This window comes from Arachis ipaensis, chromosome B2 (assembly GCF_059453495.1).
Source record: "Arachis ipaensis isolate K30076 ecotype BB chromosome B2, ASM5945349v1, whole genome shotgun sequence".
Taxonomy (NCBI): Eukaryota; Viridiplantae; Streptophyta; class Magnoliopsida; order Fabales; family Fabaceae; genus Arachis; species Arachis ipaensis.
Window position 1 is genome coordinate 123,932,087 of NC_142437.1, and position 23,080 is coordinate 123,955,166.

The 23,080-nt window shown below is 30.0% G+C and overlaps 3 protein-coding genes, 2 non-coding genes and 1 pseudogene across 7 annotated transcripts; 4 read left to right on the top strand and 2 right to left on the bottom strand.

The window, feature by feature from the left end:
* The first annotated feature begins 1,160 nt into the window (after positions 1 to 1,160).
* LOC107626377 (chaperone protein dnaJ-like protein) lies at positions 1,161 to 4,400 on the top strand. 2 transcript variants are annotated; one of them, XM_016329249.3, is made up of 8 exons: positions 1,161 to 1,448; positions 1,587 to 1,713; positions 2,208 to 2,330; positions 2,771 to 2,857; positions 3,454 to 3,530; positions 3,628 to 3,755; positions 3,919 to 4,055; positions 4,225 to 4,400. In XM_016329249.3, exons 1-8 carry the CDS (start codon positions 1,267 to 1,269, stop codon positions 4,300 to 4,302), a joined length of 939 nt encoding a protein of 312 aa, XP_016184735.1. In that variant the 5' UTR covers positions 1,161 to 1,266; the 3' UTR covers positions 4,303 to 4,400. The 2 variants fall into 2 exon arrangements, with proteins under 2 accessions (XP_016184735.1, XP_088360411.1); XM_088504285.1 differs by having other exon boundaries at positions 1,217 to 1,448; positions 1,596 to 1,713.
* A 479-nt stretch (positions 4,401 to 4,879) lies between these two features.
* TRNAL-UAG (transfer RNA leucine (anticodon UAG)) lies at positions 4,880 to 4,959 on the top strand. Its single transcript has one exon. It is a non-coding gene; the product is annotated as a tRNA-Leu (tRNA).
* A 99-nt stretch (positions 4,960 to 5,058) lies between these two features.
* TRNAL-UAG (transfer RNA leucine (anticodon UAG)) lies at positions 5,059 to 5,138 on the top strand. The gene has a single exon. It is a non-coding gene; the product is annotated as a tRNA-Leu (tRNA).
* Positions 5,139 to 5,302: 164 nt separating this feature from the next.
* Positions 5,303 to 7,217, top strand: LOC107626379 (ubiquitin-ribosomal protein eL40 fusion protein). The gene is made up of 5 exons (XM_016329251.3): positions 5,303 to 5,494; positions 5,654 to 5,740; positions 6,266 to 6,368; positions 6,826 to 6,892; positions 7,010 to 7,217. The coding sequence occupies exons 1-5, from the start codon at positions 5,392 to 5,394 to the stop codon at positions 7,034 to 7,036; spliced, it is 387 nt and encodes a 128-aa protein (XP_016184737.1). The 5' UTR covers positions 5,303 to 5,391; the 3' UTR covers positions 7,037 to 7,217.
* A 112-nt stretch (positions 7,218 to 7,329) lies between these two features.
* Positions 7,330 to 12,882, bottom strand: LOC107628609 (beta-fructofuranosidase, insoluble isoenzyme 1). Its single transcript, XM_016331237.3, has 7 exons — positions 12,640 to 12,882; positions 10,115 to 10,123; positions 9,145 to 10,004; positions 8,558 to 8,716; positions 8,225 to 8,463; positions 7,849 to 7,939; positions 7,330 to 7,738 (listed from the first exon to the last, which is right to left on the bottom strand). The coding sequence occupies exons 1-7, from the start codon at positions 12,824 to 12,826 to the stop codon at positions 7,559 to 7,561; spliced, it is 1,725 nt and encodes a 574-aa protein (XP_016186723.2). The 5' UTR covers positions 12,827 to 12,882; the 3' UTR covers positions 7,330 to 7,558.
* A 7,675-nt stretch (positions 12,883 to 20,557) lies between these two features.
* On the bottom strand, positions 20,558 to 22,919 carry LOC107628611 (pentatricopeptide repeat-containing protein At2g33760 pseudogene; annotated as a pseudogene). The gene has a single exon (XR_015905255.1). The product of XR_015905255.1 is annotated as a pentatricopeptide repeat-containing protein At2g33760 pseudogene (transcript).
* Positions 22,920 to 23,080: the final 161 nt, after the last annotated feature.

The window sequence follows — 23,080 nt, forward strand, 5'->3', positions numbered from 1 at the left end:
AGGAAGTACATATATGCATATAGATATAGTAATATTAGAAAGACAATAATTTAAAATTAATTTATATAATTTAATATCTTAATTTTATATATTAATATTTAAAATTATATATTTATTATATTTAATATAATGTATTTATTTTAAAAATAATTAATAAATATAAAATAAAACAGCTTTTAACAAATTTGAATTGATTTTTATTGTCTCTCAGACATTTTTTACCAAAACATGTGATAAGGAGAAGAATCTTTGGACAAATATGCAAGTATATACCTAAGCAAAGTGACAAAAGTGTTAAAAACATTTTTTTTTATTCTAAATCAGTTTCTAAAATATTTTTTATTAGACATTTTAATTTTTAATAAATTTTAATTATTAAATTATATATCAATTTTATATTTTATTAGATAAATAAATCGATTTTTATATTAAATTATTCATTTATCTAAAAATTTTAACAATTTCTTAAAAGTTAAAAAAATTAATTTCTATAAAAATTTGATGTGAGAATTGATTTATCCGATTTAATAACTAAAAATTTTGATTTGAAATAATACTCAACATCATATATACAAAGGTAACAAAAAATTGGACATTCTAGTTAACGGTGAATATGCATGTCCTGTAAAAAAAATAGGGTAAAATATATTTTTGCTTTTAAAGTTTGGCAAAAATTTCAAAAATACTTCTAAGTTTTATTTTGTTTCAATTTTATCCTAGAAGTTTTCGATTTGCATCAAACATATCCTAGACGGCTAAATTTTCTAAAAATTTAAGACCAATTTAACAACAATGTATGAAAATTATGCTTGATTTGCTTATATTGAAGGTTGTTCTTATAAAATTGTTATTGAATTGGTCTTAAATTTTTTAAAAAATTAGCTGTCAGGGGTATATTTGATGCAAATCAAAAATTTTTGGGACAAAATTGAAACAAAATAAAACTTAGGAGTATTTTTGAAACTTTTGTCAAATTTTAGGACAAAAAATATATTTATAAAAAACAGAAATGTTTGGTAACCAAAGAAAATCAACCAAAAACAACTATAACTTGCCTTATTTTGTTGCGATAATTAATTAATGCTAAATAAGGCAAGCTCTAGCTGGTTTTTTTGTCCACCTAACATTACCCATAAAAAAAATCTATCAACCTACAAGCTGGCACATTCGATGCACGTGTTGTCATGGTGACGTATAGCAACTTAACATGTTATGGATTGAACTTTCCATCACTTTCCATTCCATGAACTCATTCATCAAAAAACAATGACCATCTTCTCTCTTCAGTCTCAATTTCTTTCATGCAAGATTCCACAAATTCAATCACACTCTAAAGCTTCAATCTTCAGAGGAAACACCAACCAACAATTTACTCTGTCTGGATTTTCATTCTTGAAGCCAAGGATAACTCTCTGCTATTCTTCAAAAGATGGTGACAACACACCAAGGTTAACAATATTAATAACTGATTAACTCTATCTTTTTGTTCTTTTGGCTTTTGGGTGTCTCTAAACCCATTAAAAGTTTGAATTTTTGCTATTTGTTTGAATAAAAATTACATTTTTTTTTTCTTTTGTGTGGTGAAGTGAAAGCAGCAACTTTTGCATCATTGAGGGGCCAGAAACGGTTCAGGATTTTGTTCAGATGCAGCTTCAGGAAATTCAAGACAACATAAAGAGTAGGCGCAATAAAATCTTTCTTCTCATGGAAGAGGTATTAACTTTTATTTTAATGAAATAGTATTAGTAATACTTTGTGTTTCCATATCAGCATCACGGTGGTAATTGCTGCCATTATATAAAAAAAAGGGCAGTGTGCACTAAAAAAATCAACTACTAAATCAGCCACGGTATATTTTTGTATAAATGCAAATTGTTAGTTTAACTCATTTTCAATGTATATTTTGTATTTATATATTATGTACTCTATACGGATAGCTGATTTAGTTGCTGATTTTTGGTGTTCATGTAGCATGTTTGTTATATATATGTTTTTGTTTCCTGCAATTTTCACATTGAAGTGCACCTGCATTTTCGTACGAAGATGATAGCTGAGATATGGACAAACATCTAACGGTTCTTGGTTATCATCTTTGCATTAAGCTACTACTCTAACCATCTTCATATTTCATATCAGTAGTCACTTATATATCTTTGCTTCCAAAGAAGAGAATGATAGGAACATAGTTTGGAATTTTCATATGGCAGGTGAGAAGGTTGCGTGTGCAGCAGCGCCTGAAAAGTTTGAGAAAAGTTGTGAATGAGGAGGGAGAGGAAGAAACAAATGAAATGCCGGAAATTCCATCATCAATTCCATTCCTTCCTCATGTGGTAAGTGTTGGTTTAGTTAATTCTCTTCAACTCTATTATGAATTATGCTGAAATATAGTGCTGTTATTTATACCCCTTAATCACTAACTAATGGACCTAATTGTAACTAATGAGCCTAAACTAACTAATAATGAGCTTAAGGTCATAGCATATGAAAAACTTTGTTTTGATTAGGATATAGTTATTGAATGAATCATCCTTCAATGGATTAGTGGTGTATGAAGAGAAACATATTGCAGAGGAACACCAATTCAAAGTAACAAAGAATCCTTTGTTTTACAAATCAAATCAAACCATTTTGTTTCGATTCACTTCAAATAAAATCTATCCATATACTTTTTTTTTCTGAACATTCGAAGCACATCCTTATGAGAATGAAACAAAGCTAAAGCATTTGACATTATTTTCTAATCTTCTAACTGTTTTTCCTTTTGAAGTAGACTCCCAAGACTCTGAAGAAGCTCTATACAACAAGCATATCATTCATGTCTGGAATAATTGTATTTGGCGGGCTTATTGCGCCAACGGTATTGTTTCTATTCATATATTTTATGATAGCAGAGAATCAAACTTTACTGTTACATAATTTCAATGTTAATCATCCTTGTATCCTTCTTATTCTCCCTGTTTATTTTCTTATTCAATAACATGTTCTAAAAGCTTGTAGAACATTCTTCTGTTGTGACAATTTGAAATTTTGGGGGCTAGGCTGGTTTCGAAGTTATGCTTAGATTAGATATGTTGATAGCAGCTTAAGGTACATTCTTTATTAGAGCAAATGATTAATGATTAATGATAGCAGCTTGTAGAACATTCTTCTGTTGTTGCTTTTGGTACTTTTCATTCCTAAGCACACCAATAACTTGTTTTGTTTCTCTTCTATCCATCATTTTGAATTTGATACATCGTTTGATCGACATATCTAGAAGCAATATTGCAAATGGCATTAAAAAGCACCGGATTACCTTATTCAAATGGTTTTAGTCACTTTGATAGTGATTTAAGTTAAAGTGTTTTATTCTGCCATCAAATTTATGGTTTTGGATACAAAAGAAGTATATAAGTTGATCTCATCTGTTATATACATGCATTCAAATATTGAAAGCATTTAAATTAACGGCAGCTTGAGCTAAAATTAGGCATTGGTGGAACCTCATATGAAGATTTCATAAGAAGCATGCATTTGCCTTTGCAACTAAGGTACATTGTTTAACTTTTTTGACTTGCACTCGTTACTAATTCGATGAGTATCTGGTTTCTCCATCAAATATTTGATCACACTTTCTTGTGAATCCAGTCAGGTTGATCCGATTGTGGCATCGTTTTCGGGCGGGGCAGTAGGCGTGATTTCGGTGCTGATGTTAATTGAGGCTAGTAATGTTGAGCAGCAAGAGAAAAAAAGGTGCAAGTATTGCCATGGAACCGGTATGTTTCCTTTTCTTTTAACATGTTCATTCTCTTTGAGACTCTCAAATCATGCAGTTTTTAGAGATGTTGAATTGAAAAAACTCAACTCTTAAACTTTAATAGTTGACTAAAAACTTTAATGATCTTGCTTGTTAAACTTTTATGGGAATTACTTGGACAGGATACTTGGCTTGTGCTCGGTGTTCGGCAAGTGGTGTGTGCTTGAACATTGATCCTATTTCGGTGTCTAGTACATCGACGAAACCTCTGCAAGTTCCGACAACCAAAAGGTGTGGAAACTGCTCCGGTGCCGGAAAGGTACATGTGTCATATATTCCAATCTGCTTCATTTGTTCATAGAATACTTTGAACTCTTATGTGAAATAGATTTTGTGTCCAAATAAACTATAATGTGAACTAATAAATTAGCTTTTTAAATGTAATTATTGTTGGTATTTTGTAACTAATAATCAATAATGTGTTGTAGGTTATGTGTCCAACATGCCTTTGCACTGGGATGATGATGGCAAGTGAACATGATCTGAGAATAGACCCATTTGACTAACTCTAAACTTTGATTTCCAGAACTTGTAATTTTGCTACATTCTCTAAACTTATATGTGTGATAATTATATTTTGCAAGGAAAGTTAATCATAGCTCCATTTCATTAATTTGTAGGGTTAAAATCTTTGTCAAGTTCTATTCTCTTTCCTAGTTTCACTTTAATCTAAGGTTTCGACACATGTATTTTGTCAAATTAGCTTTCATATTGATCTAAAATATTTTACATGGCAATTTTCATTGAGAAACAGAGAAAGTAAATGAAACCGTCGTGTTAAGTTATTGTTTAATTTTGATATTTTTTGGAATTTAATTTTAATGCACCACCAGTATAAAACGTGCATCTAATTACGTAACGCTTACATCAGCAAAAATAACTATCTTTCAGATTGATCGCGTAAATGATCATCTAAAAGAAATGATGTAATTATACAACTGTGCAAAATGTGACGTTTATACTATTAGTACATTAAAATTAAACTTTATTTTTCGAATCAAACTTGAGAATAATTTTACAAAAATTTGCACTTCCCTGAGTTTAATGTTATCATAAAACTTGTATTTATTCACCGTTATACAAGACAGTTTGGCCGAGTGGTCTAAGGCGCCAGATTTAGGCTCTGGTCCGAAAGGGCGTGGGTTCAAATCCCACAGCTGTCAATGTTTTCGTTTTTATTTTTTTCTATTATTGGGCCTCTACAATATGACGCCCAAATCTTATTTTTTTCAATGACATAAGCCCAATTAGTCATCATGAAAGACAGTTTGGCCGAGTGGTCTAAGGCGCCAGATTTAGGCTCTGGTCCGAAAGGGCGTGGGTTCAAATCCCACAGCTGTCAATCTTTTCCTTTTTCGTTTTTTATTATTGGGCCTCTAATAATATGAGGCCCAAATCCTATCTCCTTCAACGAATAAGCCCAATAAGTCGAGCTATCTTTAGATCTTATTCTCTATACCAAATCCAAGCCCACTAAGCCCAATATAAACCTCGCCCAAATGAACAAAAAGAAAGAGAAACCCTAGAATTCAAAATCATATATAGAGAGAACTCAAATTTTCCCAGCGCCGAAGAAGAAGAAGAAGAAGAAGAAGATGCAGATATTCGTGAAAACCTTAACTGGGAAAACCATCACTCTCGAGGTAGAGAGCAGTGACACCATCGACAATGTCAAGACCAAAATCCAAGACAAGGAAGGTATTAATTAAATTATTTTTATTGCTTATTTATTTTTTTGCTATCAATTGGGAAAAGCTTTGGACTTTGAATTGAATTTAGGGTTTCGGCTCAATTTCACTTTCTTTTTTGGATATAAAAAGAAAAAAATATTGAATTTTGGGATCTGAATTTGAGCAGGAATCCCACCTGATCAGCAGCGTCTGATATTTGCTGGGAAGCAGCTTGAAGATGGAAGGACCTTAGCTGATTACAACATTCAAAAGGGTAACTTCAATTTTTTTTAATCTAATTTTTTTCCCTCTTCATTTCTCTTCCAATTATGAATACTTATCATAGCTACTTAGTATATAAAAATCCCATGTATTATTAATTGAATTCCAAGTTACATAATTAGATTATAGTATTATACTATGTTATGCTATCCAAGCTTATGTTAGCTTACTCTTATAAACGGTAGAATGATAGTTTTTTTGTTGGAATAATACCTTAAATCATTCCCCCAAGGAAATTTTAGTTGAACATTTTTAATTCTCAACAAATTTTAATCACCATATCAGTGCCTAACCTTTTGTTTTGTTCAACAAATCAATCCTAATGTCAAATTTTGTCTAAAAAGTTAGACAAATGAATCACCTTCGTTATTTTATAAAGACATAACAGTCCCTATGAATTTTTAAAACTCTCATATAAACAAACAATCTAATGAAATAAAAAGTTTAAGAACTGATGTAGAGTATTACTCATTTTTTTGTGACCTTGTGAAACTTTTATTGTTGTGGTTTGTCTCAGAATCTACTCTGCATCTTGTGCTGAGGCTCCGCGGTGGTATCATTGAGCCTTCTTTGATGGCTTTGGCTCGCAAGTACAATCAAGACAAGATGATTTGCCGCAAGTAATGCTTTTCTAATCTAACCTGCAATTGTTTGTCTTCTTTTTTTGTTTTTGGCATTTGAGGGTTCCGAATGTTTTCTATTTGGAATTTCACTTTCTTATTGTTTATCATAGGTTGTATATATACCTTAGTAGACATTAATTTCAACTAAAGTTGTGTTTATCAAATTAATTTTCTGTGTATATGAATAATGAGCTCTTAGTAGACAATCTTCAACAGTAAAATTTTATTTCTCAATGTCTGCATTAGCATATGGCTTGATATCTTGCTTTTATTTGTTTGAACACTATTTACTTTGTCTTGAAGAGGAACCTTTTTTCCATAAATGTTCTGTAGTTTACAAATGGAGTCTTATTAATTCGTTTAGTTTACTAATAAGGGTGAATTTTACAGATTGCAAGTTTTGTGTTTTGTCATTTCCTTTATTCACCGAGTTTCAAAATTTTCGTTTTTTTAGATGCTATGCTCGTCTTCATCCAAGGGCCGTAAACTGCCGCAAAAAGAAGTGTGGCCATAGTAATCAGGTAATATTGATATCCGATCCATCCATTTGTAAGATATAAATTCTAACCTTGATATGGTTTGTGTTTTGTTGTTAAACCACAAAATCTTGAAACATTGTCTTCTTTTTTTCTTTGCAGTTGAGGCCAAAGAAGAAGATCAAGTAAATTATGTCTGTTCTTGTTTGTCTTCTTCAGTGTTGTGCAACTCCTACAAGTTTTCATTTTACAATTGATTTCATCCCCTTTTTGGTATTAATGGGTTTCAAATTGTTTTGGACTTGTTTTGTAGCATTCAACTATACATACTTTTACTTATGATGGCATTATGATTTCTACCATTTTTAAATCTTAAGTCTTGCTTATTAACATTCTCTTGTTAATGACAATTTCAATTTGCGATCATGAAAAAAAAATCACAACAATGATTAATCCAAACATAAATGTCTCATAGAATATAATTGCTCATGTAGAATATATATTAATTATTAAACTAGTCCTAAATTACAAATTTCAGTTAAAAACTTAGTATATCAATTAAGCATCAAATGCAGGTAGCACCACCATGCATGAATATAAGGCTAAAAAGTTTACACCTTCACTTATAGAATAAGATAAGGAATAATATTATTTACTATCTCAATAATAATTTATTCAATTCAATTTATTTATATTGATTTATAGCTAAGTTCAGTTTATATGAGCAGATCTCATGCTCCATGCTTTCAAGCTCTTCACTGTGATCTTCTCAGTACCATTGTTGAACACAAACAAGTGAGCATGATTATCCACTGCTAGGGTTGGATAAACCCTAGACAATATGTTTGTTCTTCCTCCGGCTCCAAAACTTTCCACGACAGAATGATCAATCTGTCATTAAAAAAAAAGAAAAGAAAAATCAAGTGTTAGTAATTACTATGGAAGAAAAAAAAATTCATGAATGGGATAGATACAAAATGAGGGATTGTAGTTTCACATACCAAACTCCTTAGAGAAAGTTTCTTATTGGCTAAATTCACATCTACAAATCCAGCAAATGATGGCTTGTACAGTTCATTAGCCAAAGAGGAACTGTTAAGAAATGCACATATTAGAAGTCATGCAAAAATAATTTTAAGACTTCAGAGTAATAAAAAATTTGTTAGAAATTAGTGTGTCTAATTTTAAATTCGTTAAGAACTAATTTGAGTGTTTCTTCATAATTTTCAATAATAATATAAGTTAAACATTTTGAGCAGATTTACTAATAAAATGACTTAAAAATCTATAGTTATTAACACATGATTTTGCTTAATGTTTTAAAAACAATGCAAAAGTGGAAGTTATGTCCTCTAATTTGCTTAGTGAAAGACAGACCTTGATGCATCAGAGCACATGAGAATGACATGCTTATTTGGAGCTTTGAAAATCCTAAAGAACACAGGAGTGAACTCTTCCAATCTTTTTGAAGCCAATGTTAGAAGGCCAAATGGTCCAACCCCACCTTGAATCTTTGAACCCTTTTGGGCACAAAGATCTTGTGCATTCACCCACCTAGGATCAAATGGCTCTGCTTTGTTCAAACTTGAGAATGAGAATGTTACTTCCACATCAGCCTACAATAATATATAAGCATAGATTACAAAATATTATATGTGTAATTATTATTATTATAATAATGTTAAGGTTTTAATTAACAAAGAAATTGACCTGAGCAGCAGTAATCCCTTTCACTTCAAAATAATCTCCCTTTTGAAGTATTTGATTGCTTGTCTGAACTTCTTTTTTCCTAAGATTGTTTAACTCTTCCACAGGCCATTGTACTAACTGTCTTCCACTAGGATCAAGCCACACACTTCTTGGAATCCCCTGGAAAATTTAATATAGATAGATGGAAAATAAGTAAAACTTTATAAAAACAGAAGTGCTTAGTTATTCTTGCATGAATTTAGATAAATAAAATGTGTGTTAAAAAATGTTCTCTTGTTAGAGAAATGATAAAATAAAATAATTTCATATATGTAACTTATAATCATAGATTATTTTTTTTTGTTTAAAAAGTAACATGTAGCTAAGAAAGAAGATATATAAGCTAATTTTAAAATTATTTTTTTCCCTTATATTTTAAAAAACTTAAATTCTAAATTCTTCAAAAATTAGAGTTAAAAAAATAATTTTACAATAAAAAGTTGATTAATATTGACCAATTAAAGTTTTATTTTTTTTTTTTATAACTTATTCAAAATGAAATCATATAATAATAATTTAAATTTGATTGCATGTAATTAATAAACTACCTGAATTCCTGCCCATCCTTTTTTAACATCATCTTCTGTAGAATCTGATTCATTTGCCCAACCCCATATGATCCTTCTATTTTTTCTAGGATCAAAAAATGATTTAGAAGCATAAAAATTGCCATAATCATATCTAAGGCCACCCCAACCATCCTCTGAGGTGTTATCCGGAATATACTTATCCTTCTTCCATAAATATGTTCCAACCGTGTAATAATCATACCTTGTTACATCAAGGCTATTTTTGAGAACATGTTTAACACTATTCCCAACTATGGATGTGTCTAACCCTTTTTTGGATCTTAATGAAACCGGGTAAAGATCCGGGCATTCCCACATACCCGTATTTGGCGCCGAATGGATCGGGTGTTTGGCCCGAACCCAATTCACAAAATCCTTACTATTATATAAATATGCTTCCCCTCTATGTTTTTTCTTTGCACCAACTAGCATCTTCCAATGTCCATCTATCCACCAGGCCGTGGTCGGGTCGCGAAACGCGCTCCCGTTCACGCCCTGTTCTATGATCGCGATCGGGTTGTAATCGTCCGGTTTGACCCATTTTCTAAGAAATGGGTCGGATGCATTGGCGGGTACGGCGTAACATTGTACTTCATTACTCCTCTCATCAATAACACCGGTGTAGAGGATTATGGGCCCTCGACCCGGGACAATTGTGGCCGACCCGGACCAAACTCCGTATCGGTCAAATGGTTTGTCCGGGTAGAGGGCGGGTTCAAGTACTTTCCAATTAATAAGATCCGTTGATACTGAGTGGCCCCACACAATGTTACCCCAAACAGAACCTTTTGGATTGTATTGATAGAATAGATGGTAGAGTCCTTTGTAGTACATAGGTGCTATGTTGTGAAATTACATGCATCATACAAATAATAAAAAAAAAAAATAATTAGATGTATGGTTAATGAAATTAATAGGAAAAACAAACATGAAAAGAAGGACTACTCACCATTAGGATCTGGTTTGTTGTGATTGATTATTGATCATTGCATGCGTAGATATAATAAAACACAATGAATAATGCATTAGAAATCAAAGAAAATTATTAGTTAGCAAAATGATGAATAAAAATGTAATTGGTTATTATGAAAGTAAAAAGATGAGCAAACTAAAATATGTGTAGTAGCTAGTATCCAAATTATATATGATTATAATTTAGGAAGAGTTTTAAGTGTACCGAAAACACCGGTATTCCAGTTGTTTTAACCGTTGATCTGAATTATAAAAAATATATATAATATATATTAATTAAAATTAATGGTTAAAATAACTGGAACACCGGTGTTTTCGGTACACTTAAAATTTTTCCTATAATTTATAAACCATATATATAATAGTAGTATGTAGAGTATAATATAAAATTTATTCACAATGTATGTATACTTTTTTTATTTAAAAAAAAAATCCTTTTGAGTGAATGCAAATTAAAGGATAAAGAACTAGTGGCCATTTTTGCACAATTACTTTAAAAGCATAGAGAACCCAAAATGAAAAATGCATAATTGCACTCTTAAAAAAGATAGTTCATGTGCATTGCACTCTCTCAAACAAGCATGTTAGCTACTTCTTCCATGATGTTTCACCAAAGAAGTTGGGATAGCAAACAAGCTCTTTATTCTATGTGGTAATGCTAAGGTACTAAAATTATCAAATAAAATTGACCAAATAATATATATTATCAATTTATCACACATTTAGGTCAATTCATATATATGTAAAGCATATATGCAATTTTCCATATGTGTTTAATACCAATTAGGATTGCATCTCCATCTTTGAGTGTGTGAGTGGTCCAATATTATTGGGAATGTGGAAGTGAGAGAGGGGATTAAAGACAAGAAGGTTCAAGCAACTTGATAAGAATAGGGTGGGCTAGGTCACTCTCATTTCCAAGCATGCAATTTAGGGTTCATAATTACTAAATAGTAGTTGATTATTTTATTATTGTGGATGACATCAAAAGACTACTATTTTAATTAAAAAAAAAAATTGTTTAGTATTTAAAATTTTATGAAGGGATATTAATTCTTAATAATATTTTTTTTTCAAACACATGACACAAATATATAAAATTATTTTTTAAAAAAGAAAAATTGTATCTATCCTTTTGCAAATCACATCTTTGTACTTGAAAAGGTATTCCCTAGCTACCCTAAAATTTCCCTTTTTGGAACATATAATTAAAGTATCTTATTAGGTGTAAAAACTCCAATATCATATACAAGTGTTGTCACCTTGTTGGATTCTCCAACAAAATCACCAACCACACTTCAAGCTCAAAGGAAATGATTTATCCACTTAAAAATTTTCCTAGCTATATATTTAATAATAGATTAAATATTGATTATATTTTAACATTATTTTAAAATATTAATTATATCTACATATTTATTTAGTATTTAGAAGAAAATGTATATATACACTAACATATTGACATAATTTTTCATAGGTTAATAAAATATGGACATACATAAAATTAAATAAGTTTTACCATCAAATGCAATATTAAAAAAAGTTACATTATTTCAACCTATAAATAAAATAATTAAGTATGGTTAATCAAATTATACTTTTTGGCCAATAGAAGACTTCCGCACGCATTATTTTGGCATCAATTAGAGAAGGCCATGCAAAAGGTATAATAAAGTTGATATATATGAAGTTGTATATAAAAATAAAGATGATTTCTTTCTCCACCATCCTTCTATGAATTACCAAAATGATGTCAAAGGGTTATCATTACCACATCAAGAATGGAAGACAAAAAGAACTCATTTTCATCATAATTTTTTTTTACATTTTTGCCATAAAAAATCCCGGGTTAGATATATACTCTTTGCTCCAATGACCAAAACCTTAGATTCATAGTTTTTTCTTTTTTTTTTTTTTTTTTGAAATTTGGGTACCTTTATTTATATTTTAAAAATAATCAAGCTAAGCATATAATCTATGCTTTAATTTATGTCACCTTTTCGTTCACTTTTTTCTTTTTATATTAGGAATGAAGTCATTCTCACTTGCTTGATTAAAAAAATAAGTAATTTTAAATTATTTTGTTTATTCACAATAATCATCTAAATTAGGATGACAATTTAGCTTTAATTCATTATCTTATTAATATTTAACTCTCAAGTCAAGGTATGTCATGTGCACAAAAATAACTTCACTTATTAAGACTTAGATAACAATATAATACATATAATAAAGGGATTAACCAAATTTTAATTACTTAAATAAATTGTATATAGCTAAAATAAATCAAATGAAATTATTATTATTTTTATCTGTGCATGGTTTATATATGAAGATGCAAGGCAAGAATACTAATGTTCAACACTCATCTAAGCATTATAATAGTCAATATAACAAAAAAGATTTTTTATTTTTTATTTTTAAATGCATGCATGGTAGGGCTAGCTATGGGGAAAACTAATAAAAAAAGGAATTGAAGAGAGAAATTAATAAGAAGGTTACCATTAATCCAATTTCTAGGAGGTTGAAAATGGTATCCAGTTTGGTGTAGTGTTCCCACAGATGGTGCTGAAATGGATTGAAGCTGAGGGTATATTTTATGAAGCCCTTCTACTCCATTCTTCTTGTTACATATCACATAAAGTGACCAAGCAAGTATTAAAAAGTTAAGGCACTTTGGGAGACCCATTAAATAGAATAAAAAAAAAATTGTGTATAATATAATGAGGGTGGAATTGATGTATATAAGAGTTTATGAATGAATGAATGAGATGCACCCATTGCCACTATTTATACAACTAAGGGAAGAGAAAAAGGAAGGTAGAGATATATGCATGTTATGTACTCAAAGTTATTGAAATCAATTTGGTCTAGTGGTTAGATTCAAGGTTGTCAAACTCGCGAGTCTAAGTAAACTCGTGGAGCTGACCTAGACTCGACTCGCGAGTTAACTCGTAGACTCGTACGAGTTCACCTATTATAAAGTGTATATATATATATATATATATATACTCAATTCTAAACCTTTAAAATTAATAATATCAATCTTAAAGCATATAATAAATTAAAATAATAGCATACATTATAACAAATACTTTAAAATGCATATTCAAATCCTCTATAATTATTCTTATACAAATACAACATAGAACACACAAAATTAAAAATTCTAAATCTGTAATACTAAATCTTTAATTGAACATTGAATAATATCAAATAATCAAATTAACTCTAATCAAAATAATTAATTACTAATCAGCCATGAATGGATGAACCATCTGACCATCTAACATAAACGATAAGTAATAGGCTAAAATTAGAAGCAATAAAATTTAAAAAGAAAACAAAAAACTAAATCAAGAAGCAAAGGCTCAAAGAAAAGGTAAAAGGCATACAAAAATAGAAGATACAGAAGAAAAGAAGGGGCAAAGTCCTAGTAACAACAGATCGAAGATAAGAGTGCAGCAGGCAGCGGTGGTGAGGGTGCAATAGCAGCACGAAACGACGGCGACAAATAGTCATGAATTTCACGACGATCCAAAACAGAGTAGAGATAGAACTGTAGGAGAAGTAGTCGAACTCGTGAATGGTGATAGCACGATGGAGTTGCAGATAGTGGAGATGTGAAGAAATACAAAGCAGATGGCAACATAGGTAAAATTCACAAAGACAATTGCGGCAGAACATGGAGAAAGTGAGACTTGAGAGAAACGACGCAGATGAGTGAGTTGTGAGTGAGTTTTCTTTCATTCTTTGGGAGTGTTATCGTAACCCTAATAAAAAAAAGTATTTTTTTGGTTTCAAAATGACGCTTTTTTGAGCAAAAATGAAGAAAAACACAAACTCGCTAACTCGGTCCTAGACTCACGAGTTTGTCCGAGTCTAGCCGAGTTTACTCAAGATAGAGTCTATGCCCGAGTCAACTCGATTCCATATCTAAACTCGTAAACTCGTACGAGTTTATGAGTTAACTCGAGAGTTTGACAACAATGGTTAGATTACTAGTCTGTTTAAGTAAGTGTTGGGAGTAAGGTAGAAAAAATCGAGATGTTACGTAAAATCGAAAAAGTAAATTAAGTACGTAAATAGTAAAATTTTAATTTTAAATCGTAAAATCGTTAGATCTAGTATAAATTTCGTAAAATCGATTGACTCATTTAAAATCGTAATATCAGAAAATTTTAAGAGTTAAATCTGGATTCTAACTATTATAGTTGGGAGTTTGAATCCTAATTTGTATATGTAGTAATTCATTAGTCAACAATAAATTTTTAAATAGAGTTTTAATCTGTGATGGATTAATTTTTAACCTGTCAGGCCGAATGAGAAAAAAATGCATGTTCTCATTAAACATTATTATAGAATATAGTTTAAATTAATGGTCATATGTTCATTTAATATATTTTTAGTTTAATTTTCATATGTGCATATATAGAGCACAAAATTTTTTTATTAGTATTTAATTATATATAGATTATAATGTTTTAAGCAGCAATAAAAATTAAACAATCTTAGCTTGGTGATTTGACATACATTAAAAAGCTCATCACTTTCAACCTTTAATTTTTAGGGTCAACCCAGTTGTATTTCTTTCTCACTTTAATTAATTTCACTTTATCCAACTTATTTTTAATTTTTGAATTATTTTGCAACTTCTTCAATGGACAAGCAGTATTGTCACTTTGAACTACATAAATAATAAGATAATAACAAAGTATATTGTGATGAAATGTAATAAAGAGATATTACAAGTTCTTAGTGTATTTTATCATATGAAATGGAACTTAAATTTATATAAAATTAAGAGTAAAGTATCGTTTTTGTCCCCAACGTTTGGGGTAAATTTTATTTGTGTCCCTAACGTTTAAATCGTGCTATTTATATCCCTAACGTTTGTAAATGTGATTCAATGTTATCCTGCCGCCAATTACACATCATGAACGCTTTAGTTTGAGTTTTAAAAATCTCTTCTTGAAGTTAAAATACAAAGTCTGGGATAGAATTGATGATCTACTCCGAAAAACAGCTCATCAAATGTTGAAACTAATTCCTACGACATTTACATAATTCACTTTTCTAGGGACATAATTGAATCTAAACAGAAATAGTGGGTATAATATTAAAATTGAGCACATCCAAGTGAGACCTAATTGAGAATGAATACATCCAAGTGAGAATAATTGAAAAATATAATCTAATTTGTTAGTATAATTGATAGTAGGATAACATTGAATCATTTTTATAAACGTTAAGGATACAAATAGGACGATTTAAACGTTAGGGACACAAATAATACTTACCCCAAACGTTAGGGACAAAACGATACTTTACTCTAAAATTAATTTTTTATATATATAGAATTAGCTCACGGTTTGTTGCAACTTTATTAAAGAACATTCTAGGATATAACTTGTGGTAATAACTTTTGCAATAGAATGTAGTGATGGAATCATGAATCATTCCCTTTGACTAGGCTGATAATAATTATTTGTTGCCTAACAATATTTTGTTTTCATCTTCTAGACATTACTCTTGGGAAAATATCAATGAACCGAGTAAAATGGATGGTGGTGGGTGTAGGAAGTTGAGAGAGAGATTGTGTTATAGTTAAACTTGTATTCTTTAATTATTATTATTATTTGGAATAAAAATATTTATTGTTCTATTGTATCTAAACTTTTATCTTTTAAGAGAAAAAAATGAAATTAAAAGTAATAAAATGAGTCAAGTATGAATTATAACAATTCAAATATTTTCAGCAGATTAAAGTATTTTTTTTTAATCATTTGGTATGTTATTAGCTAAAGCAATGTACTGTTAGAAACAAAATAGTTATAAAATTAATGTAACAAATAATTAATATATCAAAGTAAGAAAAATATGCCGTTACAAAATGGCCTAAATAGAAGTAAGGAGATAATGCAAAGCAAGAAAAGGTTGACACTTCATCTTTAAAAAGAGGACTTGTTATAAATTAACCAAGTCAAATTAGTTTATGATGAAGTTTTGGAATAGAAAGATATCATGCTTAATTAGCAGTTTTTTTATGACCTCACATCAATTTTCTTTTCCCTGTTGATTTATACATACGATTAGTATTGTGAACTAACTCTTCTTTATCATTTGCACTTTTGTCTTGTTTGCCTTGGATAGATTTTGATATGATTAAAAAATTAAAAGTTCCTCATCACTCCAACTAATTTTATAGAATTTGAAACTATCTGTGCAGTTTAATTACCTCTGCGTATTCAACTTATTGGTTTTCTATCTATAAATTTTAATAGTTTAATCATTCGATGAAATAATTATCTATATAAAGTTCATGATTTAATTTATAAAAATTAATTTTAATATATTGTGTAAAATAGTTTTACACGTATATCTAATTAGGTAATGCCACATTAGTAAAAATAACTATCTTTCACATCTATCGTATGGATGGTTATCTGAAAGAAAGAATGTGATTGAACGATTGTGTAAAATATTTTACACTGTCAATACATCAAAATTAAACTTTAATCTATATTAATGTATGATTATCATCGGGTTGATTCGAATGATAAGCAATTCGAATTTGTTTAAGGTCTCAAGTTAAAGATTTAGTGTATACAATTATTTTTTATGCGAGACTCACCCACCATAACCAAATACGTAACTCAAGTTGGATTCGAATTAGACCCAATTTAGATAAATTGCTTAATTAAGTTTTTTTTAAAAAAAATTTTAATAATAAATGTTAATATTAAAAATAATTTATAAATAAATTATTTTATGTTTGAATTTTTAATTCTAAAAGTGTTTATTTTTAAAAAAATGTGATAAAAAAAAATTTATTATTAGAGAAGTTATTTTTTTAACTTATCCATAAATACTTAAATAGCTTCTTAAAAAAGTATAATTTGATTTCGAAAATTGCACCAAACATTAATACTATATTTTTTTATAAATTAAAATCATAAATTAAAAGTAAAAAAAAAAGTTACTTATGAAAAGGTATTATTGATAGTAAATAAACTCATAAAAATTATAGTTTAAACATATGAGAAAAGTAAGCCTAAAAGAAAAGAAAAGCTAAAGAAAAGTGAAAAGTAAAGTCATTATATTATGCACTAAAAAAAATAGATACTAAATAATATCAAGTAAAAAATATAACATGTCACTAACAAAATCACAACTTTATGGGAAGATCATAAATCGCCGCATGATATAATGCAATGCATATGTCAATTCTTAATGGTAAGAAAAACAAAATGTGAGTGACATGAGAAACTCATTATCAAAACATAAATAGATAATTGCTGGAATCAATGTTGGCATGGCAGTGATGAATGTGCTCTATGACAATGCCCCCACTATAATAATATTGCGCACAATCTTTTACCATGCATTTTACTAACTTGCATGCCTTCTGTGACAAAGAAGTATAGTTAGTTTTCATCCAAGAAATTTTGAAGAACCAATCTTATTATGCAATTCAATCCATGCAGAACAATAATATTTAATTTTACTAATTTATTTAATTGTATATATGTGCTATAGATGTTTATATAATGTAAGGTATATATGTATTAATAATATATTCAATATAATAATACTTGTGAGTATTTGTGTACAAGTAAAAAATATTCTATTGGTATATGCAAAGATAATATTCCTCTATTCCAGAAATATGTTTAGTATATTAATAACTCAATATATTTCAATAGAATTTATATTCAAATACAATGAGATATGAATTTATCAAAATTCTAACTAAAATAATAAATATTTTAGAACAAAAGCATAGACAAAATTGTTCTATCATTTTTGAATGTTATAAAAAAAATCAACCAACTAAAAATGTGAAAGTTATAAAACAATATATTGAAAAGAATTCAAGCTAAAACATTCATGATGATATTGTTTTTATAGATGTATATTCCACTAATTAATCACTCCTCCTTTTCTTTTTTTCCAAGTTGTTCATGTAAAACAATGCATGGCGTGATGAAAGTGTTATTTACATTCCAAAAGTGATTACCCTCCTGCTTTTTATGAAATAAGTTTCACCTTTGTTGCAAAATAATTCGTGACAGTTTCCTAATTTTGTGACAGTAGTTGTTTTTACATTCTAAATCAGTGAAAGCAAAGAAAGAGATTTGGCTTCCTTCACATACTTACCTAACAAGTTGTTCACAGATGTTTCAAACAAAAAGTTTTATATGTTTTTTGGGTAAAAAAAGGTTTATGGCATTCCAATAGGTCAGGTTAATTGTTGCCACAATAATCCTAACAACAAGAAATTTACATAGTGAAATGTTTGGTTAAACTTAGTACTATAATCCTTTGGAAAAGACTAGTGCATGTATATACCAGATAAGCTTAGTTCTACCAATTATGAGGAGTTAATATTTTACTAACAATATTATTAGTCTACTCTTAATACATTTTGTAGTGCTAGTCCAAGGTTAGCAATAATAATTCAAATTTAGAAGGTAGCTGGATACCCTGATTATATATATAATTTTAATGCAATGACAGTGGTAATCATTTTACATAGTCGTTCAATCATATTCATTCATTTAGATAATTATTCATGTGTTAATCGTTAAAAGTAATTTTTGTTGCTATGTAATTAGATGTACGTATAAAATTCTTTTACACAGTGAGTGTATTAAAATTAAATTATATATATATATATAATGACCTAATATAAGTATTCATGGAGGATAATAATAATGTTTAATTATTCTGTCAGATCCTATAATTTTATTGAATTTTTAAGTGGGCCTTTTTTTTTTAATTGGATTCCTATATCATATTAGATTTTGTAATTAAATCCTTATTGTGACAAAAACGTTGGAATTAATAGAATATTCTGTTAAATAAAATAAATATGCCTAACACTTGACTGATATTCTGTTTTGTTTAATAGAATATTCTGTTAATTTTATTATTTTTGTTACGGTAAGGACTTAGTTATAATATCTAATATGATATATGGATTTAATTGAAAAAAATATATATATAGAGACCTAATTGAAAATTCAGTGAAATTATAACGACTGACAAAGTAATTAAACCTAATAATAATAATGGCAAATTACATTGATTTTCTTTAAAGTTAGGTGAAACTTTTATAATTTCTCTGTATTCATCAATTTTACAAAATATAAGAATATTAAAAGTGTATTATTACTTCAATGTTGAGGGAAGCTAGTGTATGTTTTAAAGAAGAATGTTAGTTTTTCAATCATGTGATGAACTTAATAAAAAAACAAGTTTAGTTGGTGAGTTTTATAGAAAAGAACACATACCTTACAAGCATTAACATACTATCAGTGAAAAGGATAGACAGCAATTCAAGAGAAGGAACAAGTCAAAGTAATATTATAATGCTATCCATCCACTACATACAACTCTCTTTAATTATGTCCCTAAACTTTACCTGAAAGAACTCAATTGGACTCATCTGGACACACAAATTTCCTGCCAGACATGCTGTATACAGTAATAAATAATTTAGATTTGCATAAACATAAATTCCAATAATGTAAGTTGGAAACAATAAGCCATGGAGAACTTACCAGAAAAAAGAATGCTTATGTTAATTCAAAAATAAATGTCTATATGTATCTGTCTAAAATAATTTATAAAATAATTCACGCCTCATCTAATGTTGAAAAGAAAAAAAGTGAATTGACTCAATATATGAAGAAAGAGTGTTACAGTTTATGAAATAATTTATAAAATTTATTCTTAAAGAATGTTAACATGAAAAAAATGTAGTCAGAATCTTGTAATACAGAACCAAATAGCACTGAGTATTTGTTGATTTAAAAGTTAATAAACATGCTATATCATTATAGCAAAGAAATTCTAGCCAAAATTCTTGGTCTATCAAATATTTTTCTAGATAATAACCAGAGGGAGAGAAAATAAAAAATGCATGTGCATGTATTCCTATTACTGTTAAAGAAAACCAGTGAAAATTGGTGGACAACAGTATATGTCAAACTGCATAGGTGTAAAGATCAAAATGGAATCTTAAACATAGCATGCATTTTGTAAACCTTAATTTAATATAAAGCCTGTGAAAGTAAGCGAATCATTATCATAAATAAGCACATATATATTTACCTAATAACAATAGTCCAAAAATACATATATGGAATGGAACCTTGAACCTTTTTTCCAATATCATTTTATTCAGCCAAATAGCAATGCAGTTATCTGAAAGCTTCTTAATAACTGAAAAGTAACTTGAAATAACATAAGAATTTGATTTTGATGCACTCATAATATAAAACATTTTGCAAACTCGTCCAATCACATTCGTTCTTTTAGATAACCATTCACACAGTCGATATAAAAATAGTTAGTTTGCTAACACGACATTACATGATTGGATGCACCTGTAAAACTGTTTTGTAGTAATGGGTGCATCAAAATAAACTACTTTACTTCCTTCTTTCTTTCTTTTTTTCAATCAATTACTGGTGTATCAAAGGGATTGCTCTTCTGTTTATACATCAGGGTATATTATCAAAAATTTACATGTACATGTTCAAGGATAACATGGGCTCTAAACTTATCAGAGTACCTATCTATAATCTATCCAATCAAATCAATTTTAAGTGAAGTACCACAATTACTCACAAAAGATTATGTGGCCAACAAGATAACCAAATTTTAGGTAGATTTGTCATTGGTGACCTTTCGTTCTTTCATAGGTAATTTTGTTAGCAACAAGATACTTTTGTGAATGATTTTGGTACTACACTCTTCAATTTATCATATTCTTTTGAGGGCATATGTAACATTTAATCTAACACAAAAATTGACCTGTATGGCTGTATGCTGTGATCATATTTACCAATAGTCCCCACAGGAACAAGACCCTTCTCTGAAATGGTGAAAACGATTTGCATCTCTAACAACTATGGACCTTCTCATAATGGCAGAAACCATCTTACTGAATGTGTGACAATCACCACATACCCTCAAGTTCTTGGAGATCCTAATGGGGTCTCCATCAGGAATGGAAATTAAACCAAATGCAATAGCCAACTTTTCACTGTGTGTGTATAACATTTCTTGCTTAACTTCCTCATCAACATCTTGCAACACAAAATCTGTATCAGGAACATAACCAGCCATCTCTAACTTCTTGATCACATTCATCAACATTTTGTATATCGCCTCTGCTTGAGGGTGAGATCTATCTCCAACGCTAAATCGATACGTTTTGTTATCCACTTCGATCCAAGTCCATCCTGGAACTTTCTTCAGATTCCTCTGTGTCATCATATCCCGAAATCTTGCAACCTTTTCCCACTTACCAGATTTTGCATAAATATTAGATAGTAACACATAGTGCCCTGGATTTTGTGGATGTAATTCAAGTAGAGAATCTGCTGCCTTTTCTGCCAACTCCATGTTCTTATGAATTCTACATGCCCCAAGCAAAGCACTCCACAGCCTCTCATCTTTTTCAACATTCATCGCCTCGATCAACTTTACAGCCTCATCTAACCTTCCGGCGCGGCCTAAAAGATCAACCATACAAGTATAATGCTTGACATCAGGTCTGATAGCATGCTCTTCCCACATCGAATCGAAAAAACGAAGGCCCTCTTCAATCAATCCTGCATGACTACAAGCATATAACAGAGAAACAAAGGTGACTCTGTTAGGTAACATACCACAGCTCAGCATCATATGAAATAAATCAACGGCCTCAATGCCACGACCATGATAGCCGTATGCAGCAATCATGGCGCTCCAAGTCATAACATTTCTTTCTTTCATCCTATCAAAAACCTCTCTTGCAGACTCAACACTCCCACATTTAGCAAACATGTCAATCATTGCAGTCCCCAAGATCACATCCAAAGAGAAACCATTCCTCAAAATATACTCATTAACAAACTTAGCCCTATGCATAGCCCCCAATTTGGCGCAGGCATTGACAACAGTCACCATAGCAACCTTGTCAGGAACAAGACCTTCTTCCCTCATCTGATCGAACAATACCAACGACTCGTAGGCATTGCAATCAGCATACGCAGCAATCATCACTGTCCAAGTCACAAGGTCCTTACTAAGCATTCTATCGAACAGCCACCGGGCATCATCAACCACCACACACTTTGTATACATGTCAACCAAGGAAGCACAAACAAAATGATCCAAATGCAACCCATCTTTCAACACAACGCAATGGATCACACGACCCATTCGAAGATCCTTTCTGTCCCTACAAATTCTTACCAAACAGGGTAAAGTGTAGTTATCAGGGGTGACACCACGCCTCAGAATCTCCCTAAAGGTGGCATAGCAACTAGCATAGTCACCAACCTTGGCAAACCCACCAATCATGACGCTCCAAGTCGTGGGGTCTCTCATTGTCATTCTATCAAACAGGTAATGAGCATAATCAATGGCCTTGTGTTGGACATAGTGGTAAAGGAGCTTGTTTGCAAGAACAAGGTGCCGTAATGTTCCATTGGCTATCAAATGGGCATGAACTTGTCTGACTTGAAAAACATTCTTGCACCTTAATAGCAGAGAAATACAAGAATCGGGTCCCATTGAGTCTAGTTGTTATTCTTTGAAAGTGTTTTAGACCAAATACTATGTTGTGGCTTGTGAACAAAAGCAATAAAGCATATCTAACAAAACCATAATCAAAGGAACTTCGTAGATTCTGACTGGAGTATCCAAAATTTGGATGAAGTGAACAAGGAGAGAAACTTTGAAAATCCAGTTACCAGTTGCAAAATAGATTTGCAAATTACTAGTGTAACATTTAAAATTTTAATTTTTAATTTAATTCTTATACAGTTCAATGAAATTGATTTTATTCAGTTATTTAATCGTGTATTATTAAACCTTGTAGAATAACCCTATATAACATTGTTAAAAAAAATTGTAATAAACTAATAAACACCACAATTTATTT